The following is a 23,412-nucleotide window of genomic DNA, read 5'->3' as shown; positions in this document are numbered from 1 at the left end:
AGCTAGCTCCCAACTATTGGCCGGAAGTACTTAACCAGAAGTCACCCACAAAAAAACATAAACAGACCCCGCCCATATTTCCAGAGATAATGAGGTGAATAGGACACAATATGGATGTTTGGAGGGTTGTGGGTAATTCCGTCAGCCAGGGGATTCCATTCCAGAACATTGAGAGATGGAACATTCTGCAACGTTCGTTGACTGATAATAATATATCTCACAGTTAACAAGTTCAGACCAGGCGGTGAGATTATTGCCTGATTTAAAGCCTTTTGAGTCCACCATTTTGTCCAACTAGTAATAGAGAATAAAGGACATTATTGCATAGTGTGAATGTGAAGTCATATAGAATGAGTGCTATGGTCTCCAACACAGCGTGGCTCTTGACACACTAACTGTTGTCTGACCATCCCAGATAGTGGTGTCTCTTTTGGGGAGCAGAGATGGGCTAGAGGTGGATGAGAGAGTGGAGACCCATGGAGGTGTACTTGTTGCCCACCTAACTGTTGTCTGATCTTCCCAGGTAGGGGTAGGGGGGGTCTAGGGCCTAGGGATGGATGGGAGAGTGGAGATCCATGGAGGGGTACCTTTTACCCCCCTGACAGCCTTAATGAGTCTGTGTTTGGGGATAGAGGGGAGCTAGGGGTGGAGGCTGTGGGGCTAAATATGGGAACCCTGTCCTTTAGGCCACACCCACAGGAAGTATCACTAAATGACGTTGTCAAACAGATGCATGGACTGCATGATGTTCTCATCCTGGACAGGAGGCAGGAAGGGACAAAAAGCACAACAGGTAAGAAGCAGTTAGAGAAAAGGTTTAAACAGCACAAAAGCAGAAACAGGTTCTTAAATAAATAAAACGTTTAATATCCAATGTTAGTAAATTGGCTTTTTTGTTTCAATAACTTATGAAAAAGATTGGTGTGATTTTCCACATCTCATCATGTCATGGGGTTGTTCAATGACAGACATGTATTTGTTTAACCTATCACTAGATTCTTTCATTTAAGAGAGACAAAAAGATATACAGTTGAAGTCAGAAGTTTACATACACTTAGGTTGGAGTCAGTAAAACTCGTTTTTCAACCACTCCACAAATTTCTTGTTAACAAACTATAGTTTCGGCAAGTCGGTTAGGACATCTACTTTGTGCATGACAAGTCATTTTTCCAACAGCTGTTTACAGACAGATTATTTCACTTATAATTCACTATATCATAATTCCAGTGGACCAGAAGTTTGCATACACTAAGTTGACTGTGCCTTTTAAACAGCTTTGAAAATTCCAGAAAATTATGTCATGGCTTTCGAAGCTTCTGATAGGCTAATTGACATAATTTGAGTCAATTGGAGGTGTACCTGGGGATGTATTTCAAGGCCTACCTTCAAACTTTGCTTGACATCATGGGAAAATCAATAAAAATCAGCCAAGACCTCAGAAAACAAATTGTAGACCTCCAGAAGTCTGGTTCATCATTGGGAGCATTTTCCAAACACCTGAAGGTACCACGTTCATCTGTAGAAACAATAGTACACAAGTATAAACACCATGGGACCACGCAGCCGTCATCCCGCTCAGGAAGGAGATGTGTTCTGTATCCTAGAGATACAAAACAAGTACAAAAGTATCTATAGCCACAGTAAAACGAGTCCTATATCGACATAACCTGAAAGGCCGCTCAGAAAGGAAGAAGCCACTACTCCAAAACCGCCATAAAAAAAGCCAGACTACGGTTTGCAACTGCACATGGGGACAAAGATTGTACTTTTTGGAGAAATGTCCTCTGGTCTGATGAAACAAAAATAGAACTGTTTGGCCATAATGACCATCGTTATGTTTGGAGGAGAAAGGGGGAGGCTTGCAAGCCAAAGAACACCATCCCAAGCGTGAAGCACGGGGGTGGCAGCATCATGTTGTAGGGGTTCTTTGCTGCAGGAGGGACTGGTGCACTTCACAAATAGATGGCATCATGAGGACGGACAATTATGTGGTTATATTGAAGCAACATGTCAGGAAGTTAAAGCTTGGTCGCAAATGGGCCTTCAAATGAACAATGACCCCAAGCATACTTCCAAAGTTGTTGCAAAATGGCTTAAGGACAACAAAATCAAGGTATTGGAGTGGCCATCACAAAGCCCTGACCTTAATCCTGTAGAAAATTTGTGGGCAGAGCTGAACAAGTGTATGCGAGCAAGGAGGCCTACAAACCTGACACAGTTACACCAGCTCTGTCAGAAGGAATGGGTCAAAATTCACCCAACTTATTGTGGGAAGCTTGTGGGAGGCTACCTGAAACGTTTGACCTGAGTTTAACAATTTAAAGGCAATGCTACCAAATACTAATTGAGTGTAGGTAAACTTCTGACCCACTGGGAATGTGATGAAAGAAATAAAAGCTGAAATAAATCATTCTCTCACTATTATTCTGACATTTCACATTCTTAAAATAAAATGGGGATCCTAACTGACCTAAGACAGGGAATTTTTACTCGGATTAAATGTCAGGAATTGTGAAAAACTGAATTTAGATGTATTTGGCTAAGGTGTATGAAAACTTCCGACTTCAACTGTATATCCACGTCACTCTCAGAGAAAAAAGTAACAATGCAAGGTTTTACACAGTTAAATGTGACACATCATTACACACACATGAAGGTATCAATAAGCAATCATTTCTGATGGAAAAACACATTTGTGGAAAGAAACTTCACATTGTGACGTTTTAAATATTATTAAATCACATCATACATAATCACATCCTATAGAATCATGCTGAAATTTAACACATGCACACACACAAGCATGCACTCACACAGACATACGCAGACACACACACATAGACACACTCACACAGACACACACACACACACACACACACACACACACACACACACACGCAGACACACACACCTTTTGACAAGATTCCAGAAATTCCTCAATGGTGACCACGCCATCTTTGTTCTTGTCCATTTTCTGACAGAGTGAAACAGAGAAACAGTTGAATATGCTACTCTGATCCCTGGCCGTGACCCCACACTCCGAAGGGTGTCTCCGTGGGATATGCAACAAACACATTTCCATTTCACACCACACACTGTACACGTTACACACCTACATCTGAAACATGACAAATATAAGTAACCTCTATTTGACCTTTTGGTTGTTCACAAAGTCAGAATTCAACCATTTTTATTTTTTTTATTTTATTTATTTCACCTTTATTTAACCAGGTAGGCAAGTTGAGAACAAGTTCTCATTTACAATTGCGACCTGGCCAAGATAAAGCAAAGCAGTTCGACAACATACAAAAACACAGAGTTACACATGGAGTAAAACAACATACAATCAATGATGCAGTAGAAAAAAATAAGACTATATACAATGTGAGCAAATGATGTGAGATAAGGGAGGTAAAGGCAAAAAAATGCCATGGTGGCAAAGTACATAAAGTATAGCAAGAAAAACACTGGAATGGTAGATTTGTAGTTTGAAGAAAGTTCAAAGTTAAAATATAAATAATATGGTGCAAAGGAGCAAAATAAATTAAATAAATAAATACAGTAGGGGAAGAGGTAGTAGTTTGGGCTAAATTATAGATGGGCTATGTACAGGCGCAGTGATCTGTGAGCTGCTCTGACAGCTGGTGCTTAAAGCTAGTGAGGGAGATAGGTGTTTCCAGTTTCAGAGATTTTTGTAGTTCGTTCCAGTCATTGGCAGCAGAGAACTGGAAGGAGAGACGACCAAAGGAGGAGTTGGCTTTAGGGGTGACCAGAGAGATATACCTGCTGGAGCGCGTGCTACAGGTGGGTGCTGCTATGGTACCAGTGAGCGGAGATAAGGGGGGACTTTACCTAGCAGGGTCTTGTAGATGACCTGGAGCCAATGTGTTTGGCGACGATTATGAAGCGAAGGCCAGCCAACGGGAGCATACAGGTCGCAGTGGTGGGTAGTATATGGGGCTTTGGTGACAAAACGGATGGCACTGTGATAGACTGCATCCAGCTTGTTGAGTAGGGTATTGGAGGCTATTTTGTAAATGACATCGCCGAAGTCGAGGATTGGTAGGATGGTCAGTTTTACAAGGGTATGTTTGGCAGCATGAGTGAAGGATGCTTTGTTGCGAAATAGGAAGCCAATTCTAGATTTAACTTTGGATTGGAGATGATTGATGTGAGTCTGGAAGGAGAGTTTACAGTCTAACCAGACACCTAGGTATTTGTAGTTGTCCACAAATTCTAAGTTAGAACCGTCCAGAGAAGTGATGCTGGACAGGCGGGAAGGTGCAGGCAGCGATCGGTTGAAGAGCATGCATTTAGTTTTACTGTGTTTAGGAGCAGTTGGAGACCACGGAAGGAGAGTTGAATGGCATTGAAGCTCGTCTGGAGGGTTGTTAACACAGTGTCCAAAGAAGGGCCAGAAGTATACAGAATGGTGTCGTCTGCGTAGAGGTGGATCAGAGATTCACCAGCAGCAAGAGCGACATCATTTATGTATACAGAGAAAAGAGTTGGCCCAAGAATTGAACCCTTTGGTACTCCCATAGAGACTGCCAGAGGTCCAGACAGTAGGCCCTCCGATTTGACACACAGAACTCTGTCAGAGAAGTAGTTGGTGAACCAGGCGACGCAATCGTTTGAGAAACCAAGGCTACTGAGTCTGCCGATGATGATGTGGTGATTAACAGAGTCAAAAGCTTTGGCCAGGTCAATGAATACGGCAGCACAGTATTGTTTCTTATCGATGGCGGTTACGATGTCGTTTAGGACCAATAAGGAGGTTATGTCTAGAGGGTCCTTTTAAAACCCTTTGTGAAAAACATTGGAGGTAGAATTATCTAACCCTGCGGCCTGGATTCAATTAGAAAACACTGGAGGTAGAATTAACTAACCCTATGGCCTGGATTCAATTAGAAAACACTGGAGGTAGAATTATCTAACCCTATGGCCTGGATTCAATTAGAAAACACTGGAGGTAGAATTATCTAACCCTGGGGCCTGGATTCAATTAGAAAACACTGGAGGCAGAATTATCTAACCCTCGGGCCTGGATTCAATTAGAAAACACTGGAGGTAGATTTAACTAACCCTAGGGCCTGGATTCAATTAGAAAACACTGGAGGTAGAATTATCTAACCCTAGGGTCTGGATTCAATTAGAAAACACTGGAGGTATAATTATCTAACCCTTGGGCCTGGATTCAATTAGAAAACACTGGAGGTGAACTTATCTAAACCTAGGGCCTGGTTTCAATTAGAAAACAATGGAGGTAAACTTATCTTGTTATGGATAGGGGGCAGTATTTTCACGGCCGGATAAAAAACGTACGCGATTTAATCTGATTATTACTCCTGCCCAGAAACTAGAATATGCATGTAATTATTAGCTTTGGATAGAAAACACTCCAAAGTTTCTAAAACTGTTTGAATGGTGTCTGTGAGTATAACAGAACTCATTTGGCAGGCCAAAACCTGAGAAGATTCCAAACAGGAAGCGCCCTCTCTGACCATTTCTTGGCCTTCTTGATCATCTCTATCCTAAACAGGGGATCTCTGCTGTAACGTGACATTTTCTAACGCTCCCATAGGCTCTCAGAAGGTGCCAGAACGTTGAATGATGACTTTGCAGGCCATGGCTGAAAAACAGTAGCGCATTTGGTAAGTGGTCGATCTGAGAACAATGAGACTGGCGCACGCGTGCACGAGACGACTCCATGTTTACATTTTCAGTCTTTGAATGAAAACAACGACTCCCGGTCGGAAAATTATCGCTTTTTTACGAGAAAAATCGCATAAAAATTGATTTTAAACAGCGTTTGACATGCTTCGAAGTACGGTAATGGAATATTTTGAATTTTTTTGTCACGAAACGAGCCGGGCGCGTCACCCTTCGTCACCCTTCGGATAGTGTCTTGAACGCACAACAAAACGCCGCTATTTGGATATAACTATGGATTATTTGGAACCAAACCAACATTTGTTATTGAAGTAGAAGTCCTGGGAGTGCATTCTGACGAAGAACAGCAAAGGTAATCCAATTTTTCTTATAGTAAATCGGAGTTTGGTGAGGGCCAAACTTGGTGGGTGTCAAAATAGCTAGCCCGTGATGGCGAGCTATCTAATCAGAATATTGCAAAATGGGCTTTCACCGAAAAGCTATTTTAAAATCGGACATATCGAGTGCATAGAGGAGTTCTGTATCTATAATTCTTAAAATAATTGTTATGTTTTTTGTGAACATTTATCGTGAGTAATTTAGTAAATTCACCGGAAGTTTGCGGTGGGTATGCTAGTTCTGAACGTGACATGCTAATGTAAAAAGCTGGTTTTTGATATAAATATGAACTTGATTGAACAAAACATGCATGTATTGTATAACATAATGTCCTAGTAGTGTCATCTGATGAAGATCATCAAAGGTTAGTGCTGCATTTAGCTGTGGTTTGGGTTTATGTGACATTATATGCTAGCTTGAAAAATGGGTGTCTGATTATTTCTGGCTGGGTACTCTGCTGACATAATCTAATGTTTTGATTTCGTTGTAAAGCCTTTTTGAAATCGGACAGTGTGGTTAGATTAACGAGAGTCTTGTCTTTAAAATGGTGTTACGTTCCCCAGTTTCTGTGTTGTGGTTTGTGTATTATCATGTATGTATTTCAGGAAATGGATTCCTGAAATTCTCTACGAGCAGCTGATTGGTCAATCAACATTGATGATTGGAGAGCTGACCCCACCCCCTCGTCAGGACGCAGCTGTCTCCAATTACTAACTTCTTCTGAAGCTATATAAGCCCCAGTTCTGTTGCTCAGAGAGAGAGATGATTGCAGAGAGATATTTGCTGGGAGACCCAGAGATAATGGCTGAGAGTTATAGCATGTTGGTTGTTGCTAAGACATTTGGTATGTACTGTGCAGTTGTTGCTGTGAGAGCTGATTGTAATGTTCTGTGTTAGTTTGTTGCTCAGAGAGAGCTTCTTTAATGTCCTGGGTTAGTGTTTTGTCAGGTTTTGTTGTGAAGTAGTTTGTACATTTGTGTTATTCTGTTTCATTTGTTCCCAGGGGGGAAGGGGAAGGCACCTAGGGAGTGCTTAGGCAAGAGGCCCGCGGGCATACATATACCCATAGTAATTTATTGTCTATGCACACTAGGAAAGACCTGGGTGGACCATCCCCTGTATTTTGGTTAGTGCACCAGGTGGTGCTAGTTAGGTAAGTAGTGGGTAGGCAGGTAAGGTAGGAGAGGGGGCTTTGATATTTAGTTTCTTTGCTTTGGTTCCGTCCAGCCCCTTTTCCCCAAACTTACCGCGTGAAGGAATAAATTCCCAGTAAACGGTATTCTCTGCCTTTTTGTCATCCTTGTTCACACCTACACTTCCCTATCTTTTTCACACCATGGAGAGTTAAGTTGTAGCAGGGTGTTGCGTTCCCTCTTTCTAGAGGCGTGCGTACCATAATGGGGGCTCATCCGGGATGGTGGTGGATTTGGCATGTGGCTGCTGCGCTACATTGACCACCCGAGGTTTGGCCGCTCCTGTTACAATGTAAATTGTCTGGGAAAGCCCAGGAAGTAGTAGCTGCTCTCTCCCTGGAAGACAGTTTACGGTATGATATAGTTAAGTTGTAGCAGGGTGTTGCGTTCCCTCTTTCTAGAGGCGTGCGTAACAATGGTGTAAAATAGTCATATGTTTGAGAAATTGAAGTAATAGCATTTCTAAGGTATTTGAATATCGCGCCACGGGATTCCACTGGCTGTTGAGTAGGTGGGACGATTTCGTCCCACATACCCTAGAGAGGATAAAGGAGAGTCTTGTCTTTAAAATGGTGTAAAATAGTCATATGTTTGAAAAATGGAAGTTTTGGATTTTCGAGGAGTTTGTATTTCGCGCCACACCCATCATTGGATATTGGAGCAGGTGTTCCGCTAGCGGAACGTCTAGATGTAAGAGGTTTTAAACCTCTTACATCTACACGTTCCGCTAGCGGAACGTCTGCTCCAATATCCAATGATGGGCGGGGCGCGAAATTCAAACTCCTCTAAATCCGAAAACTTACACTTTTCAAACATATGACTATTTTACAGCTATTTAAAGACAAGACTCTCCTTTATCTAACCAAACTGTCCGATTTCAAAAAGGCTTTACAGCGAAAGCAAAACATTAGATTATGTCAGCAGAGTACCCAGCCAGGAATAATCACACAGCCATTTTTCAAGCTAGCATATCATGTCACATAAACCCAAACCATATCTAAATGCAGCACTAACCTTTGATGATCTTCATCAGATGACACACCTAGGACATTGTGTTATACAATACATGCATGTCTGTTCAATCAAGTTCATATTTATATCAAAAACCAGCTTTTTACATTAGCATGTGACGTTCAGAACTAGCATTCCCACCGAACACTTCCGGTGATTTTACTAAATTACTCACGATAAACGTTCACAAAAAGCATAACAATTATTTTAAGAATTATAGATACAGAACTCCTCTATGCACTCGATATGTCCGATTTTAAAATAGCTTTTCGGATGAAGCACATTTTGCAATAATGTAAGTACATAGCCCGGCGTTACAGGGCTAGCTATTTAGACACCCTGCAAGTTTAGCCTTCACCAAAATCACATTTCCTATAAGAAAAATGTTCTTACCTTGCTTGTTCTTCATCAGAATACACTGCCAGGACTTCTACTTCAATAACAAATGTAGGTTTGGTCCCAAATAATCCATCGTTATATCCAAACAGCGACGTTTTGTTCGTGCGTTCTAGACACTATCCCAACGCTAAATCTCGGCCACGAGCATGACGCAAAATATGACAAAAAATTTCTAAATATTCCATTACCGTACTTCGAAGCATGTCAACCGCTGTTTAAAACCAATATTTATGCAATTTATCTCGTAGAGAAGCGATAATATTCCGACCGGGAATCTGCCTGTCTGTAAACTGAGGAAAAAACCGAAAGCCGGGGGCGGGGCGTGTCACGCGCCTAAGGCTTAGTCCATTGACTGACCACTCAGCTTTTGCTCTCGTGTGCTTCAGCCAGGGCTTTGAATTACATCATTCCTGTTTTTCCCGGGCTGTGAGACTCCATTGTTGACGTGAGAAGTGTCACGTAAGAGCAGAGATCCTTTGTAAACGATAGAGATAATCAAGAAGGGCAAGAAATGTTCAGACAGGGTACTTCCTGAACAGAAGCATCTCAGGTTTTTGCCTGCCATAGGAGTTCTGTTATACTCACAGACACCATTCAAACAGTTTCAGAAACTTTGGAGTGTTTTCTCTCCAAAGCTAATAATTATATGCATATTCCAGTTTCTGGGCAGGACTAATAATCAGATTAAATCGGGTACGTTTTTTATCCAGCCGTGAAATTACTGCCCCCTAGATGTAAGAGGTTAACTAACCCTAGGACCTGGATTCAATTAGAAAACACTGGAGGTAGAATTATCTAACCCTGGGGCCTGGATTAAATAAGATACCGTGCTAAAGCATTTAAATGTAATTTCCAATTGAGCCTACATCTTCTGCGTTTACCTTGAATATGATCTCCGCTAACGCAGTAACATGGCCTTTAAAATGTGCTGTTGTCTACAAGCTCATTAGGATTGAATCAAGGTTCAGATATGTGGTTAGTTGTGTTACGTGGAAGAAGGTGTTAATCTGATACTAGATCTGTGGTTAGTTGTGTTACCTGGAAGAAGGTGTTCATCTGATCCTAGATCTGTGGTTAGTTGTGTTACCTGGAAGGTGTTCATCTTATCCTAGATCTGTGGTTAGTTGTGTTACCTGGAAGAAGATGTCGATGTGCTCCTTGGGGGCGTCGTTCTGCATACAGGGGTACGTACACGTCCCCATCATATCATAGATAGAGCTCATTATATCAGTCATCTCCTGAAACACAGAGACACACAGAAACACAGAGGAACACACACAAATAAACATGCACACACATGCACACATTCATTTTCACACACAGAAACACGCAGACACACACACACAGAGGGGAGGATGGGGGAATAGTTTAGAAGAGAGAAAAAAAACATATTTGCACACACATACACACACGTACACACAGTTGAAGTCGGAATTTTACATACACTTAGGTTGGAGTCATTAAAACTCGTTTTTCAACCACTCTACAAATTTCTTGTTAACCTCTACGGGCCACGGGGGCAGTATTGAGAATTTTGAAAGAAATATGTGCCCATTTTTAACTGCCTCCTACACCAACTCAGAAGCTAGGATATGCATATTATTAACACATTCGGATAGAAAACACTCTGAATTTTCTAAAACAGTTTGAATGGTGTCTGTAAGTATAACAAAACTCATATTGCAGGCAAAAACCTGTGAAAAATAGATTTAAAAAAATGAGAATTTTGTGACTGTACTATTTAGTGTCATTGTTTTAAAGATACCACAGTGAGAAAGGATTCAGTTCGCAACTCCTACTTCTTCCACTAGATGTCAACGATCTTTAGAAAGTTGTTGGAAGCATCTGTCATGAATACAGACCGAATTAGAAAGCTTACAAGTTGACACGTCATCACTTCATTTTTTGCGCCTGCGCATGAATCTGAGAAGAGTGCCTTTGTCATTATCGTTTATTCTAGACACTTGAAACTATAGTTTTGGCAAATTACTTGTGCATGACACAAAGATTATTTCACTTATAATTCACTGTATCACAATTCCAGTGGGTCAGAAGTTTACATACACTAAGTTGACTGTGCCTTTTAATAAACAGCTTGGACATTTTCAGAAAATTATGTCATGGTTTTAGAAGCTTCTGATAGGCTAATTGACATAATTTGAGTCAATTGGAGGTGTACCTGTGGATGTATGTCAAGGCCTACCTTCAAATTTAGTGCATCTTTGCTTGACATCAGGGGAAAATCAAAAGAAATCAGCCAAGACCTCGGAAAATAAATTGTAGACCTCCACAAGTCTGGTTCATCCTTAGGAGCAATTTCCAAATGCCTGAAGGTACCATATTCATCTGTACAAACAATAGTACGCAAGTATAACCACCATGGGACCACGCAGCCATCATACTGCTCAGGAAGGGGACGTGTTCTGTCTCCTAGAGATGAACGTACTTTGGTGGGACAAGTGCAAATCAATCCCAGAACAACAGCAAAGGACCTTGTGAAGATGCTGGAGGAAACAGGTACAAAAGTATCCATATCCACAGTAAAACAAGTCCTATATCGACATAACCTGAAAGGCCGCTCAGCAAGGAAGAAGCAGCTGCTCTAAAACCGTCATAAAAAAGCCAGACCACGGTTTGCAACTGCACATGGGGACAAAGATTGTACTTTTTGGAGAAATGTCCTCTGGTCTGATGAATCAGAAATAAAACTGTTTGGCCATAATGACCATCATTATGTTTGGAGGAAAAAGGGGGAGGCTTGCAAGCCAAAGAACACATTTACATTTACATTTAAGTCATTTAGCAGACGCTCTTATCCAGAGCGACTTACAAATTGGTGGATTCACCTTATGATATCCAGTGGAACAATCACTTTACAATAGTGCATCTAAATCTTTTAAGGGGGGGGGGGTTAGAAGGATTACTTTATCCTATCCTAGGTATTCCTTAAAGAGGTGGGGTTTCAGGTGTCTCCGGAAGGTGGTGATTGACTCCGCTGTCCTGGCGTCGTGAGGGAGCTTGTTCCACCATTGGGGTGCCAGAGCAGCGAACAGTTTTGACTGGGCTGAGCGGGAACTGTGCTTCCTCAGAGGTAGGGAGGCGAGCAGGCCAGAGGTGGATGAACGCAGTGCCCTTGTTTGGGTGTAGGGCCTGATCAGAGCCTGAAGGTACGGAGGTGCCGTTCCCCTCACATCTCCGTAGGCAAGCACCATGGTCTTGTAGCGGATGCGAGCTTCAACTGGAAGCCAGTGGAGAGAGCGGAGGAGCGGGGTGACGTGAGAGAACTTGGGAAGGTTGAACACCAGACGGGCTGCGGCGTTCTGGATGAGTTGTAGGGGTTTAATGGCACAGGCAGGGAGCCCAGCCAACAGCGAGTTGCAGTAATCCAGACGGGAGATGACAAGTGCCTGGATTAGGACCTGCGCCGCTTCCTGTGTGAGGCAGGGTCGTACTCTGCGAATGTTGTAGAGCATGAACCTACAGGATCGGGTCACCGCCTTGATGTTAGTAGAGAACGACAGGGTGTTGTCCAGGGTCACGCCAAGGTTCTTAGCACTCTGGGAGGAGGACACAATGGAGTTGTCAACCGTGATGGCGAGATCATGGAACGGGCAGTCCTTCCCCGGGAGGAAGAGCAGCTCCGTCTTGCCGAGGTTCAGCTTGAGGTGGTGATCCGTCATCCACACTGATATGTCTGCCAGACATGCAGAGATGCGATTCGCCACCTGGTTATCAGAAGGGGGAAAGGAGAAGATTAATTGTGTGTCGTCTGCATAGCAATGATAGGAGAGACCATGTGAGGATATGACAGAGCCAAGTGACTTGGTGTATAGCGAGAATAGGAGAGGGCCTAGAACAGAGCCCTGGGGGACACCAGTGGTGAGAGCACGTGGTGCGGAGACAGATTCTTGCCAAGCCACCTGGTAGGAGCGACCTGTCAGGTAGGACGCAATCCAAGCGTGGGCCGCGCCGGAGATGCCCAACTCTGAGAGGGTGGAGAGGAGGATCTGATGGTTCACCGTATCAAAGGCAGCAGATAGGTCTAGGAGGATGAGAGCAGAGGAGAGAGAGTTAGCTTTAGCAGTGCGGAGAGCCTCCGTGACACAGAGAAGAGCAGTCTCAGTTGAATGACCAGTCTGAAACCTGACTGATTTGGATCAAGAAGGTCATTCTGAGAGAGATAGCAGGAGAGCTGGCCAAGGACGGCACATTCAAGAGTTTTGGAGAGAAAACGAAAGAAGGGATACTGGTCTGTAGTGGTTGACTTCGGAGGGATCGAGTGTAGGTTTTTTCAGAAGGGGTGCAACTCTCGCTCTCTTGAAGACGGAAGGGACGTAGCCAGCGGTCAAGGATGAGTTGATGAGCGAGGTGAGGTAAGGGAGAAGGTCTCCGGAAATGGTCTGGAGAAGAGAGGAGTGGATAGGGTCAAGCGGGCAGGTTGTTGGGCGGCCGTCACAAGACGCGAGATTTCATCTGGAGAGAGAGGGGAGAAAGAGGTCAAAGCACAGGGTCCCAACCATCCCAACCATGAAGAACGGGGGCAGCAGCATCATGTTGTGGGGGTGCTCTGCTGCAGGAGGGACTGGTGCACTTCACAAAATAGATGGCATCATGAGGACGGACAATTATGTGGTTATATTGAAGCAACATCTCAAAACATCAGTCAGGAAGGAGCTTGGTCGCAAATGGGCCTTCAAATGGACAATGACCCCAAGCATACTTCCAAAGTTGTGGCAAAATGGCTTAAGGACAACAAAGTCAAGGTATTGGAGTGGCCATCACAAAGCCCTGACATCAATCCCATAGAACATTTGTGGGTAGAACTGAAAAAGCGTGTGAGAGCAAGGAGGCCTACAAACCTGACTCAGTTACACCAGCTCTGTCAAGAGGAATGGGCCAAAATTCACTGAATGTATTGTGGGAAGCTTGTGGAAGGCTACCTGAAACGTTTGACCCAAGTTAAACAATTTAAAGGCAATGCTACCAAATACTAATTGAGTGTATGTAAACTTCTGACCCACTGGGAATGTAATGAAAGAAATAAAAGCTGAAGTAAGTCATTCTCTCTACTATTATTCTGACATTTCACATTCTTAAATAACTGACCTAAGACAGGGGATTTTTACTAGGATTAAATGTCAGGAATTGTGAAAAACTGAGATTAAATGTACTTGGCTAAGGTTTATGTAAACTTCCGACTTCAACTGTACATACATACACACATCGTACCATACCTCTTTGGTGATGAAGCCATCTTTGTTGAGGTCGTAGAGGTTAAAAGCCCAGTTGAGTTTCTCTGTGACAGAGCCTCTCAGGATGATTGACAGGCATGTGATGAAGTCTTCGAAGCTCACAGAACCATTCTTGTGGGTGTCAAACGCTTCGAACAGAAAATGAGCGTATGTGCTGGAGTCTGAAACAGAGGGGAAAGGGAAAGGGGATACCTAGTCAGTTGTACAACTGAATGCATTCAACTGAAATGTGTCTTCCGCATTTAACCCAACCCCTCTGAATCCGAGGTACAGGGGGCTGCCTTAATCGACATCCACGTCTTCGGGGAGGAAGTGAGAGAGGGGGATACTGAGAGACTGAAAGGCTGAGAAAAAGAGAGAGAAAAACCTTGACAAAGTACAGGCTCAGTGAGAACAGCCTTGCCATTGAGAAGGCTAGCCTCTTGACGTTACCCTACGATAGGGGGCGCCACAGCGCATTTTGAAAAAAAATCGTGCCCATTTTCAATGGCCTACTAATCAAACTCAGAAGCTAGGATATGCATATAATTAATACCTGTGGATAGAAAACACCCTAAAGTTTCTAAAACTGTTTGAATGGTGTCTGTGAGTATAACAGAACTCATATGGCAGTCAAAACCCCGAGACCGATTGAAACAGGAAGTGGAATTCTGAATTGTGGGCTCAACTTCACATATTTGCCTGTAATTCACACAGTGAGCAATGGTTAATTGAGCACTTCCTATTGCTTCCACTAGATGTCCCCAGTCTTTACAAAGTGTTTTGAGCCTTCTACTTTCGAAACTGAACGAATGAGACGCTGTGGAAACTGGTCACAGGGGGAGGGCCATCACCATTATGACGCGTCGGCCCTGTCTACCCACTCCTTTGGAAACGTTTTGAAACACAATACAATCGTCCCCCTCGAATCTTATTGGCTCTCTTGTTGAAACAGGCCCTGAAGATTAATGTTATACAACGTTTGACATGTTTGAACAAACCTAAATGGGGGAAAAATGTTTTTTTTTTTCGAAACGGCCCGACGGAGCTTTTGGATACAGCCTTCAGACGCGCTAACAACAGCAAGCTAATGGAACATAAAGGATGGACTTTTTCGACCGAAAATACATTTGTCGTGGACCTGGGATACCTGGAAGTGCTTTCTGATGAAGACAACTAAAGGTAAGGGATTATTGACAATAGTATACAAGATTAGATGTGATATGCGATTGTTCCAAGATGGCGCCGAGCTAGGTTTACTAGCTCATTTTCTGAGTATCGCATCCCCTTTTATAGCAAAGTGTGATTACCCAGTAAAGTTATTTTTAAATCTGGTATGACAGGTGCTTTCAAGAGATATTCATCTATAAATCTTAGAATGACAATATTACATTTTAAAAATGTTTTCGAATAGTAATTTAGTAAATTGTAGCACTGTTTCCCGGGATGCATTTGAGGGAAAATAGTTAGTTAACGTCAGGCGCCGATGTAAAATGCTGTTTTTATATATATAAATATGAACTTTATTGAACAAAAGAATGCATGCATTGTGTAACATGATGTCCTAGGTGTGTCATCTGATGAAGTTTGTAAAAGGTTAGTGCTGCATTTAGCTGTTTTTTGGTTATTTGTGATGCATGTGGTTGGTCGGAAAATGGCTATGTTGCTACTTTTAGCATGTACTCCTCTAACATAATCTAATGTTTTGCTTTTCCTGTAAAACCTTTTTGAAATCTGACGACGTGGGTCGATTCAGGAGCGGTGTATCTATAAAACGATATGAGACAGTCCTATATTTGAAAAATATATATATTTCATTTCGTTATGCTAATGTCGCTAGGAGTTTTTCGCTGGAAGTTGATCCCGCTGACGGGACGAGACACTCAAGAGGCTAGACAAAGGAAAACCTGGCTCCCTGCAGAGGAAATGCTGTGCAACCACAGCAGAACCCGAGACAGAGCTGCATTTCCTGACAACATGTCAAAAATATAAAACAATTAGAGAGCTTAATTTCCCTAAATTTGAAACCCTTATTCAAGTTTTCAAAGACCTCTTTAATGTGGATAGGCTACCCGTCCTGTTGGGGGAGGATGCAGAGAGCTGTGGGTTCGCAGCGCACTACATTGCTGCCTGCCATAAGATGAGGGACAGTGTCTGACAGACCAACCAACCTGCACATGTCCTCTATGCTTATTGTTATTGTTCAATATATGTGTCACTACTTCCGCCGAAGTCGGTCCCTCTCCTTGTTCGGGCGGCGTTCGGCGGTCGACGTCACCGACCTTCTAGCCATCGCCGATCCACTTTTCATTTTCCATTGGGTTTGTCTTGTGTTCCATCACTCCTGGTTCCAATTCCATCAATTACATGTTGTGTTTTTAACCCTCTGTTCCCCCCATGTCCTTGTCTGTAATTGTTTGTTGTAAGTGCTTGTGCTCGTTATGTTCTGGCGTGCGTCGAGTTATGTACCCATTTATTTATTGTTCGGTATCTGGTGGGTTTTGATTATTAAACTAAGCCGTTGGAAACACAGGTTTTGCTCTCCTGGATCTGACTTCTCTGCCGCCAGTACGCACCCCTTACAGAATTACGGACCACTATTATGGAGTCAGCAGGAGCAGGTACCCTGGTATTAGGTGTGGAGGAGCGCGTCCGGGAGCACGCAGCAATGCTCCACAATCTTGGCACCGCCATGGACCGCGTTGTCCAGACAATGGTCCGCTGAGAGAGACAGGAAGTTCTTCCAGGGCCTCCACCAGCACAACCGGGGTCTCCACTGAGCGCCCCTCTTCATCCTGGTCCCAGTGGGATTCGTCTCTCCCTGCCCCAGGAATACGATGGGAAGGCTGCGAACTGCAAAGGTTCCTTCCTGCAGAGACACCAGCCTTACGTTTGACCAGCTGGTGGACCTGTCCATCCGGCTGGACAACCTGCTGGCTGCCCGCGGATGTTCAGATCGGGGTCTGGTGGTTCCATCCCCCGCACCCCCTCTCCGATACCTATGGAGCTGGGAGGGGCGGTGAGCAGAGAGACCGGAGGGGGTTCCAGCTCGTGCACCATCTGTGGCCGCAGAGGTCACACTGCCGGTCGGTGCTGGGCTGGTTCCTCTGGGGATTGAGGTAACGCTCTGGCGTCACCCCAGGTGAGCCAGCACCATTCTCACCCAGAGTCCTCTGTTGCTCATATATTTGTCTATGTTACTTTTCTGAGTTTTCCCCGCATTCCCAGCATAAGGCGCTCATCGATTCAGGCGCGGCAGGGAACATTATTGATAGAGCGTTCGCCTATAGTTTAGGGATCCCCTTTGTTCCCGTGGCTGTGCCCTTCCCCGTTCACGCCTTAGATAGTCGACCATTAGGGTCAGGTTTGATCAGGGAGGCCACCAATCCTCTGGGCATGGTGATGCAGGGGGGGCACAAGGAGATAATTCATCTTTTCCTTATTGACGCCCCTGCGTTTCCGTGGTGCTAGGCCTGGTTAGCCTGGTTAGTTTGTCATGACCCCACTGTTTCTTGGCCACAGAGGGCTCTCACGGGGTGGTCGCGGGAGTACTTGGGGAGGTGTTTAGGGGTTTCCGTTGGTGCTACTATGGTGGAAGTCCAGACCAGGTCTCCACCGTGCGCATTCCCCCTGAATATGCCGATTTGGCTCTCGCCTTCTCTAAAAAGAAGGCGACTTAATTATCACCCCATCGATGGGGCGATTGTGCGATAAGTCTCCTGGTAGACGCTGCACTTCCCAGGACTCATGTGTATCCCCTCTCACAGGCAGAGACGGAGGCTATTGAAACATATGTCTCCGAATCCCTGTGCCAGGGGTACATTCGGTCCTCCACTTCACCCGCCTCCTCAAGTTTATTTTTTGTGAAGAAAAGGGAGGGAGGTCTATGCCCATGTATTGACTATCGGGGTCTGAATCAGATCACTGTGAGGTATAGCTACCCGCTACAACTCATAGCCACAGCGATTGAGTCAATGCACAGGGCACGCTTCTTTACCAAACTAGATCTCAGGAACGCTTACAACCTGGTGCGTATCCAAGAGGGAGACGAGTGGAAGACGGCTTTCAGTACCACCTCAGGGCACTATGAGTATCTCGTCATGCCGTATGGGTTGATGAATGCGCCATCAGTCTTCCAAGCCTTTGTAGACGAGATTTTCCGGGACCTGCACGGGCTGGGTGTAGTGGTGTATATTGATGACATTCAGATATACTCCGCTACACGCGCTGAGCATGTGTCCCTGGTGCGCAGGGTGCTTGGTCGCCTGTTGGAACAGGACCTGTACATCAAGGCTGAGAAATGCTTGTTTTTCCAGCAATCCGTCTCTTTCCTAGGGTATCGCATTTCCACCTCGGGTGGAGATGGAGAGTGACCGCATTTCAGCCGTGCGTAATTGGCCGACTCCCACCACAGTAAAGGAGGTGCAGAGGTTCTTAGGGTTTGCCAACTACTACCGGAGGTTTATCCGAGGTTTTGGTCAGGTAGCGGCTCCCATTACATCACTGCTGAAGGGGGGCCCGGTGCGTTTGCAGTGGCCGGTTGAGGCGGACAGGGCTTTTAGTCACCTGAGGGCTCTGTTTACCTCGGCTCCCATGCTGGCCCATCCGGATCCCTCTTTGGCGTTCATAGTGGAGGTGGATGCGTCCGAGGCTGGGATAGGAGTGGTGTTCTCTCAGCGCTCGGGTACGCCACCGAAGCTCCGCCCCTGTGCCTTCTTCTCGAAGAAGCTCAGCCCAGCGGAGCGAAACTATGATGTGGGGGACCGGGAGCTGTTGGCTGTCGTCAAGGCCTTGAAGGCGTGGAGACACTGGCTTGAGGGGGCTAGACACCCTTTTCTCATCTGGACTGACCACCGCAATCTGGAGTACATCCGGGTAGCGAGGAGACTGAACCCTCGCCAGGCAAGGTGGGCCATGTTTTTCACACGTTTTTTTTCTACAGACCAGGCTCCCAGGACGTGAAGGCAGACGCATTGTCCCGGCTGTATGACACAGAGGAGCGGCCCATGGATCCCACTCCCATACTCCCCGCCTCCTTCCTGGTGGTGCCGGTAGTGTGGGAGCTGGACACGGACATTGAGCAGGCAGTACGTGCAGAGCCCGCTCCCGTCCAGTGTCCCGCTGGGCGTCTGTACGTCCCGTCTGCTGTTCGTGACTGGTTGATCTATTGGGCCCACACGTCACCCTCCTCTGGTCATCCTGGGATCAGACGGACAGTGCGCTGTGTGAGCGGGAGGTACTGGTGGCCTACCTTGGCTAAGGACGAGAGGGTTTATGTTTCCTCCTGCTCGGTGTGCGCCCAGTGTAAGGCTCCTAGGCACCTGCCCAGAGGTAAGTTACACCCCTTACCTGTTACACAGCGGCCTTGGTCGCACCTGTCGGTGGATTTTCTAACTGATCTTCCACTCTCACAGGGTAATACCGCGATCCTGGTCGTTGTGGATCGTTTCTCAAGTCCTGTCATCTCCTCCCTCTGCCCGGTCTCCCTACAGCCCTGTTTACACACGTCTTCCGGCACTACAGGGTGCCTGAGGATATAGTGTCTGATCGGGGTCCCCAGTTCATGTCTAGGGTCTGGAAGGCGTTCATGGAACATCTGGGGGTCTCGATCAGCCTTACTTCAGGTTTTCACCCCGAGAGTAATGGGCAGGTGGAGAGAGTGAACCAGGATGTGGGTTGGTTTCTGCGGTCCTATTGCCAGGACCGGCCGGGGGAGTGGGCGGCGTTCGTGCCCTGGGTCGAGATGGCACAGAACTCACTCCACCACTCCTCCACTAACCTCTCTCCCTTCCAGTGCGTACTGGGGTCCCAGCCTGTTCTGGCACCTTGGCATCAGGATCTAACCGAGGTTCCTGTGGTGGACGACTTGTTCAGGCGAGCGGAGGAGACATGGGAAGCCGTCCGTGTCTTCCTTCAGCAGGCCGTGATGCACCAAAAGAAGAACGCAGATCGCCACCGCAGATCGCCACCGCAGATCGCCACCGGTGTTCGCACCGGGGGACCGGGTCTGGCTCTCAACCCGAAACCTGCCCCTCCGCCTGCCCTGCCGGAAGCTGGGTCCGCGGTTTGTGGGGCCTTTTAAAGTCCTGAGGAGAGTGAACGATGTTTATAATAGGTTACAGCTTCCACCCAATTACCGTATTAACCCCTCGTTCCATGCGTCTCTCCTCAGGCTGGTGGTGGCTGGCCCACTCCAGGATTCTGAGGTGCGGGAGTTTCCTCTGCCCCCTCTGGACATCGGGGGGGGGTCCCGGCATACTCCGATCGCTCCATACTGGATTTGAGGCGTCCGGCGAGGGGCCTTCAGTATCTCGTGGAGTGGGAGGGGTACGGTCCGGAGGAGAGGTGCTGGGTTCCGGTCGAGGATGTGTTGGACCCTTCAATGCTGCAGGAGTTCCACCGTCTTCGTCTGGATCCCCCTGCGCCTCGCCCTCCGGGTCATACCCGAGGCCGATGTCAATGCGCAGCTGGAGCCGCGCATCAAGGGGGGGGTACTGTCACGACTTCCGCTGCAGTCGGTCCCTTTCCTTGTTCGGGCAGCGTTCGGTGGTCGACGTCACTGACCTTCTAGCCATCGCCGATCCACTTTTCATTTTCCATTGGTTTTGTCTTGTCTTCCATCACACCTGGTTCCAATTACATCAATTACATGTTGTGTATTTAACCCTCTGTTTGCCCCCATGTCCTTGTCCGTAATTGTTTGTTGTAAGTGCTTGTGCTTGTTATGTTCTGGTGTGCGTCGGGTTATGTACCCATTTATTTATTGTACTGTATCCGGTGGGTATTGATTAATAAACTAAGCCGTTGGAAACACAGGTTTTGCTCTCCTGCATCTGACTTCTCTGCCGCCAGTACGCACCCCTTACAATATGGTTATTTTGCCCCTTGGTTATTGTTGTTACTGTTGTCCCGTTGACAATTTTGATCATAATTATTAATTATGTTAGTATTGTAAATCTCTAAAGTAAGATTTGACAATAAGAACATTATGAGAGAGAGAGAGAGAGAGAGAGAGAACTTACACAGGATTGCATACACGGGTGCAGCACACACACTTAAAGACACTCACCTCCCTGAGGAAAGAACTGGGAGTAGATTAACTTGAATGTCTCTTCATCCACCACACCACTAGGACATTCCTATTGAACAATCAACAGAATGTTAGAACACACAGAGATGGAGAGACAGAGAGACACCACTAGGGCATTCCTATTGAACAATCAACAGAATGTTAGAACACACAGAGATGGAGAGACAGAAAGACACCACTAGGACATTCCTATTGAACAATCAACAGAATGTTAGAACACACAGAGATGGAGAGACAGAAAGACACCACTAGGACATTCCTATTGAACAATCAACAGAAAGTTAGGACACACAGAGATGGAGAGACAGAAAGACACCACTAGGACATTCCTATTAAACAATCAACAGAAAGTTAGGACACACAGAGATGGAGAGACAGAAAGACACAACTAGGGCTTTCTTATTCAATAATCAACAGAAATAACACAAACATAAAAACAGAGAGAGAGAGCCTGTGTGTTAGAGAGGGAGAGACAGCGACACAGAAAGAGAAATTGAGAGAGGGGGTTCAGAAAGAGAGAGACAGAGACAGACAGAGATATAATGTGTTTGTGAGACAGAATGAGACAGTGAGAGAAATACTCCCAAGATAATATTTTTTCAAGAAAATATCTCAATCAATTCCCAACTTCTGTGCATTTACTAATGACATAAATATGAATTATTCTCGGGGAGGGAGAAACAGCAAATATTACAGCCAGACATGTATATGACTGCCATAGCCTGAGGGACATCCCATGACCACTAATTCCCTGAAGTATTTACATGGTATATAACTGACAGTAATACATAGTGGAACCATCATCCATGTAGCCTGAGGGACATCCCATGACCACTAGTTCCCTGAAGTATTTACATTGTATATAATTGACAGTAATACATAGTGGAACCATCATCCATGTAGCCTGAGGGTCATCCCATGACCACTAATTCCCTGAAGTATTTACATTGTATATAACTGACAGTAATACATAGTGGAACCATCATCCATGTACATGTTGTTTATTTACTAGCCATTATTTTTCTTTTTTATAATAATTTCATAATCTTATTTATTTATTTAATTAAATGTATCGACTGTAGATTCCACAAAACAACAGCAGTAGTGTTGTACCTGAATACATGATTCCACAGTACAACAGCAGTGGTGTTGTACCTGAATACATGATTCCACAGTACAACAGCAGTAGTGTTGTACCTGAATACATGATTCCACAATACAACAGTCTAGTGTTGTACCTGAATACATGATTCCACAATACAACAGCAGTCGTGTTGTACCTGAATACATGATTATATGTACTATTATTATTACTACTGAAATAAACTGTATTCATTATCCTCATTGCACTGTACTATTTTACTGAAATGCTGTACCACTATACTGCTTTGACAATACCTACAAATTGTATTTCATGTCAATAAAGCAATCTGAATTGGAATTGAATTGGAGCGAGAGCGAAAAAGAGAGAGAAAGAGAGATAGGGTTTTAAGGAGAGTGAGAGAGAGAGAGAGAGCGACAGACAGACAGACAGACAGACAGACAGACAGACAGTCCTCAGAGACAGACAGACAGACAGACAGACAGACAGACAGACAGACAGACAGACAGACAGACAGACAGACAGACAGACAGACAGACAGACAGACAGATAGTCCTCAGGGAGAGACGTACATTCTTGAAGCCCCTGTAGAGGATCTGTAGTTCTCTCCTGGTGAACTTAGTCTGTTGTAGTAGCTGGTCCAACCCCTCTGGTCTATAACACACTGTAGATAACTCCCCATCCTCCACTACACTGTCTGTAGGAGGGGGGGGGGGGGAGAGGGAGGGGAAGAGAGGCATGGTTGTTATGCTTAGTAACTACCCCCTATTGTGTGTGAGAAAGAGGAAGAGAGAAGAAGAAGTGAAAGAGATAAAGATAGAAGACAGTGATACTCAGTTCCTTGTTCCCAGTGGTGGAAAGTACTGCAGTTAAAATACTGTACTTTAAAGTACTACTTAAGTAACTTTTAGGGGTATCTGTACTCTACTTTACTATTGTTATTTTTGACAACTTTTACTTCACTACATTCTTACAGAAAATAATGTACTTTTTACTGCATACATTTTCCCTGACACCCCAAAGTACTCCTTACATTTTCCCTGACACCCAAAGTACTGGTTACATTTACCCTGACACCCAAAAGTACTGGTTACATTTTCACTGACACCCAAAAGTACTGGTTACATTTTCACTGACACCCAAAAGTACTGGTTACATTTTCCCTGACACCCAAAAGTACTGGTTACATTTTCCCTGACACCCAAAAGTACTGGTTACATTTTCCCTGACACCCAAAGTACTGTTTACATTTTCCCTGAAACCCAAAGTACTGGTTACATTTACCCTGACACCCAAAGTACTGGTTACATTTTCCCTGACACCCAAAGTACTGGT

At 45.0% G+C, this 23,412-nt stretch overlaps 1 protein-coding gene across 1 annotated transcript; it reads right to left on the bottom strand.

The window, feature by feature from the left end:
• Positions 1–113: 113 nt before the first annotated feature.
• LOC115178723 (Kv channel-interacting protein 2-like) lies at positions 114–22,903 on the bottom strand. The gene is made up of 6 exons (XM_029740014.1): positions 22,650–22,903; positions 20,955–21,024; positions 13,889–14,067; positions 9,788–9,892; positions 2,912–2,974; positions 114–756 (listed from the first exon to the last, which is right to left on the bottom strand). Exons 1-6 carry the CDS (start codon positions 22,815–22,817, stop codon positions 709–711), a joined length of 633 nt encoding a protein of 210 aa, XP_029595874.1. The 5' UTR covers positions 22,818–22,903; the 3' UTR covers positions 114–708.
• Between the last annotated feature and the right edge of the window lie 509 nt (positions 22,904–23,412).

This window comes from Salmo trutta, chromosome 38 (assembly GCF_901001165.1).
Source record: "Salmo trutta chromosome 38, fSalTru1.1, whole genome shotgun sequence".
Taxonomy (NCBI): Eukaryota; Metazoa; Chordata; class Actinopteri; order Salmoniformes; family Salmonidae; genus Salmo; species Salmo trutta.
Note: the sequence above shows the minus strand (reverse complement) of the source record. Positions and strands in the feature narration are given on the sequence as shown.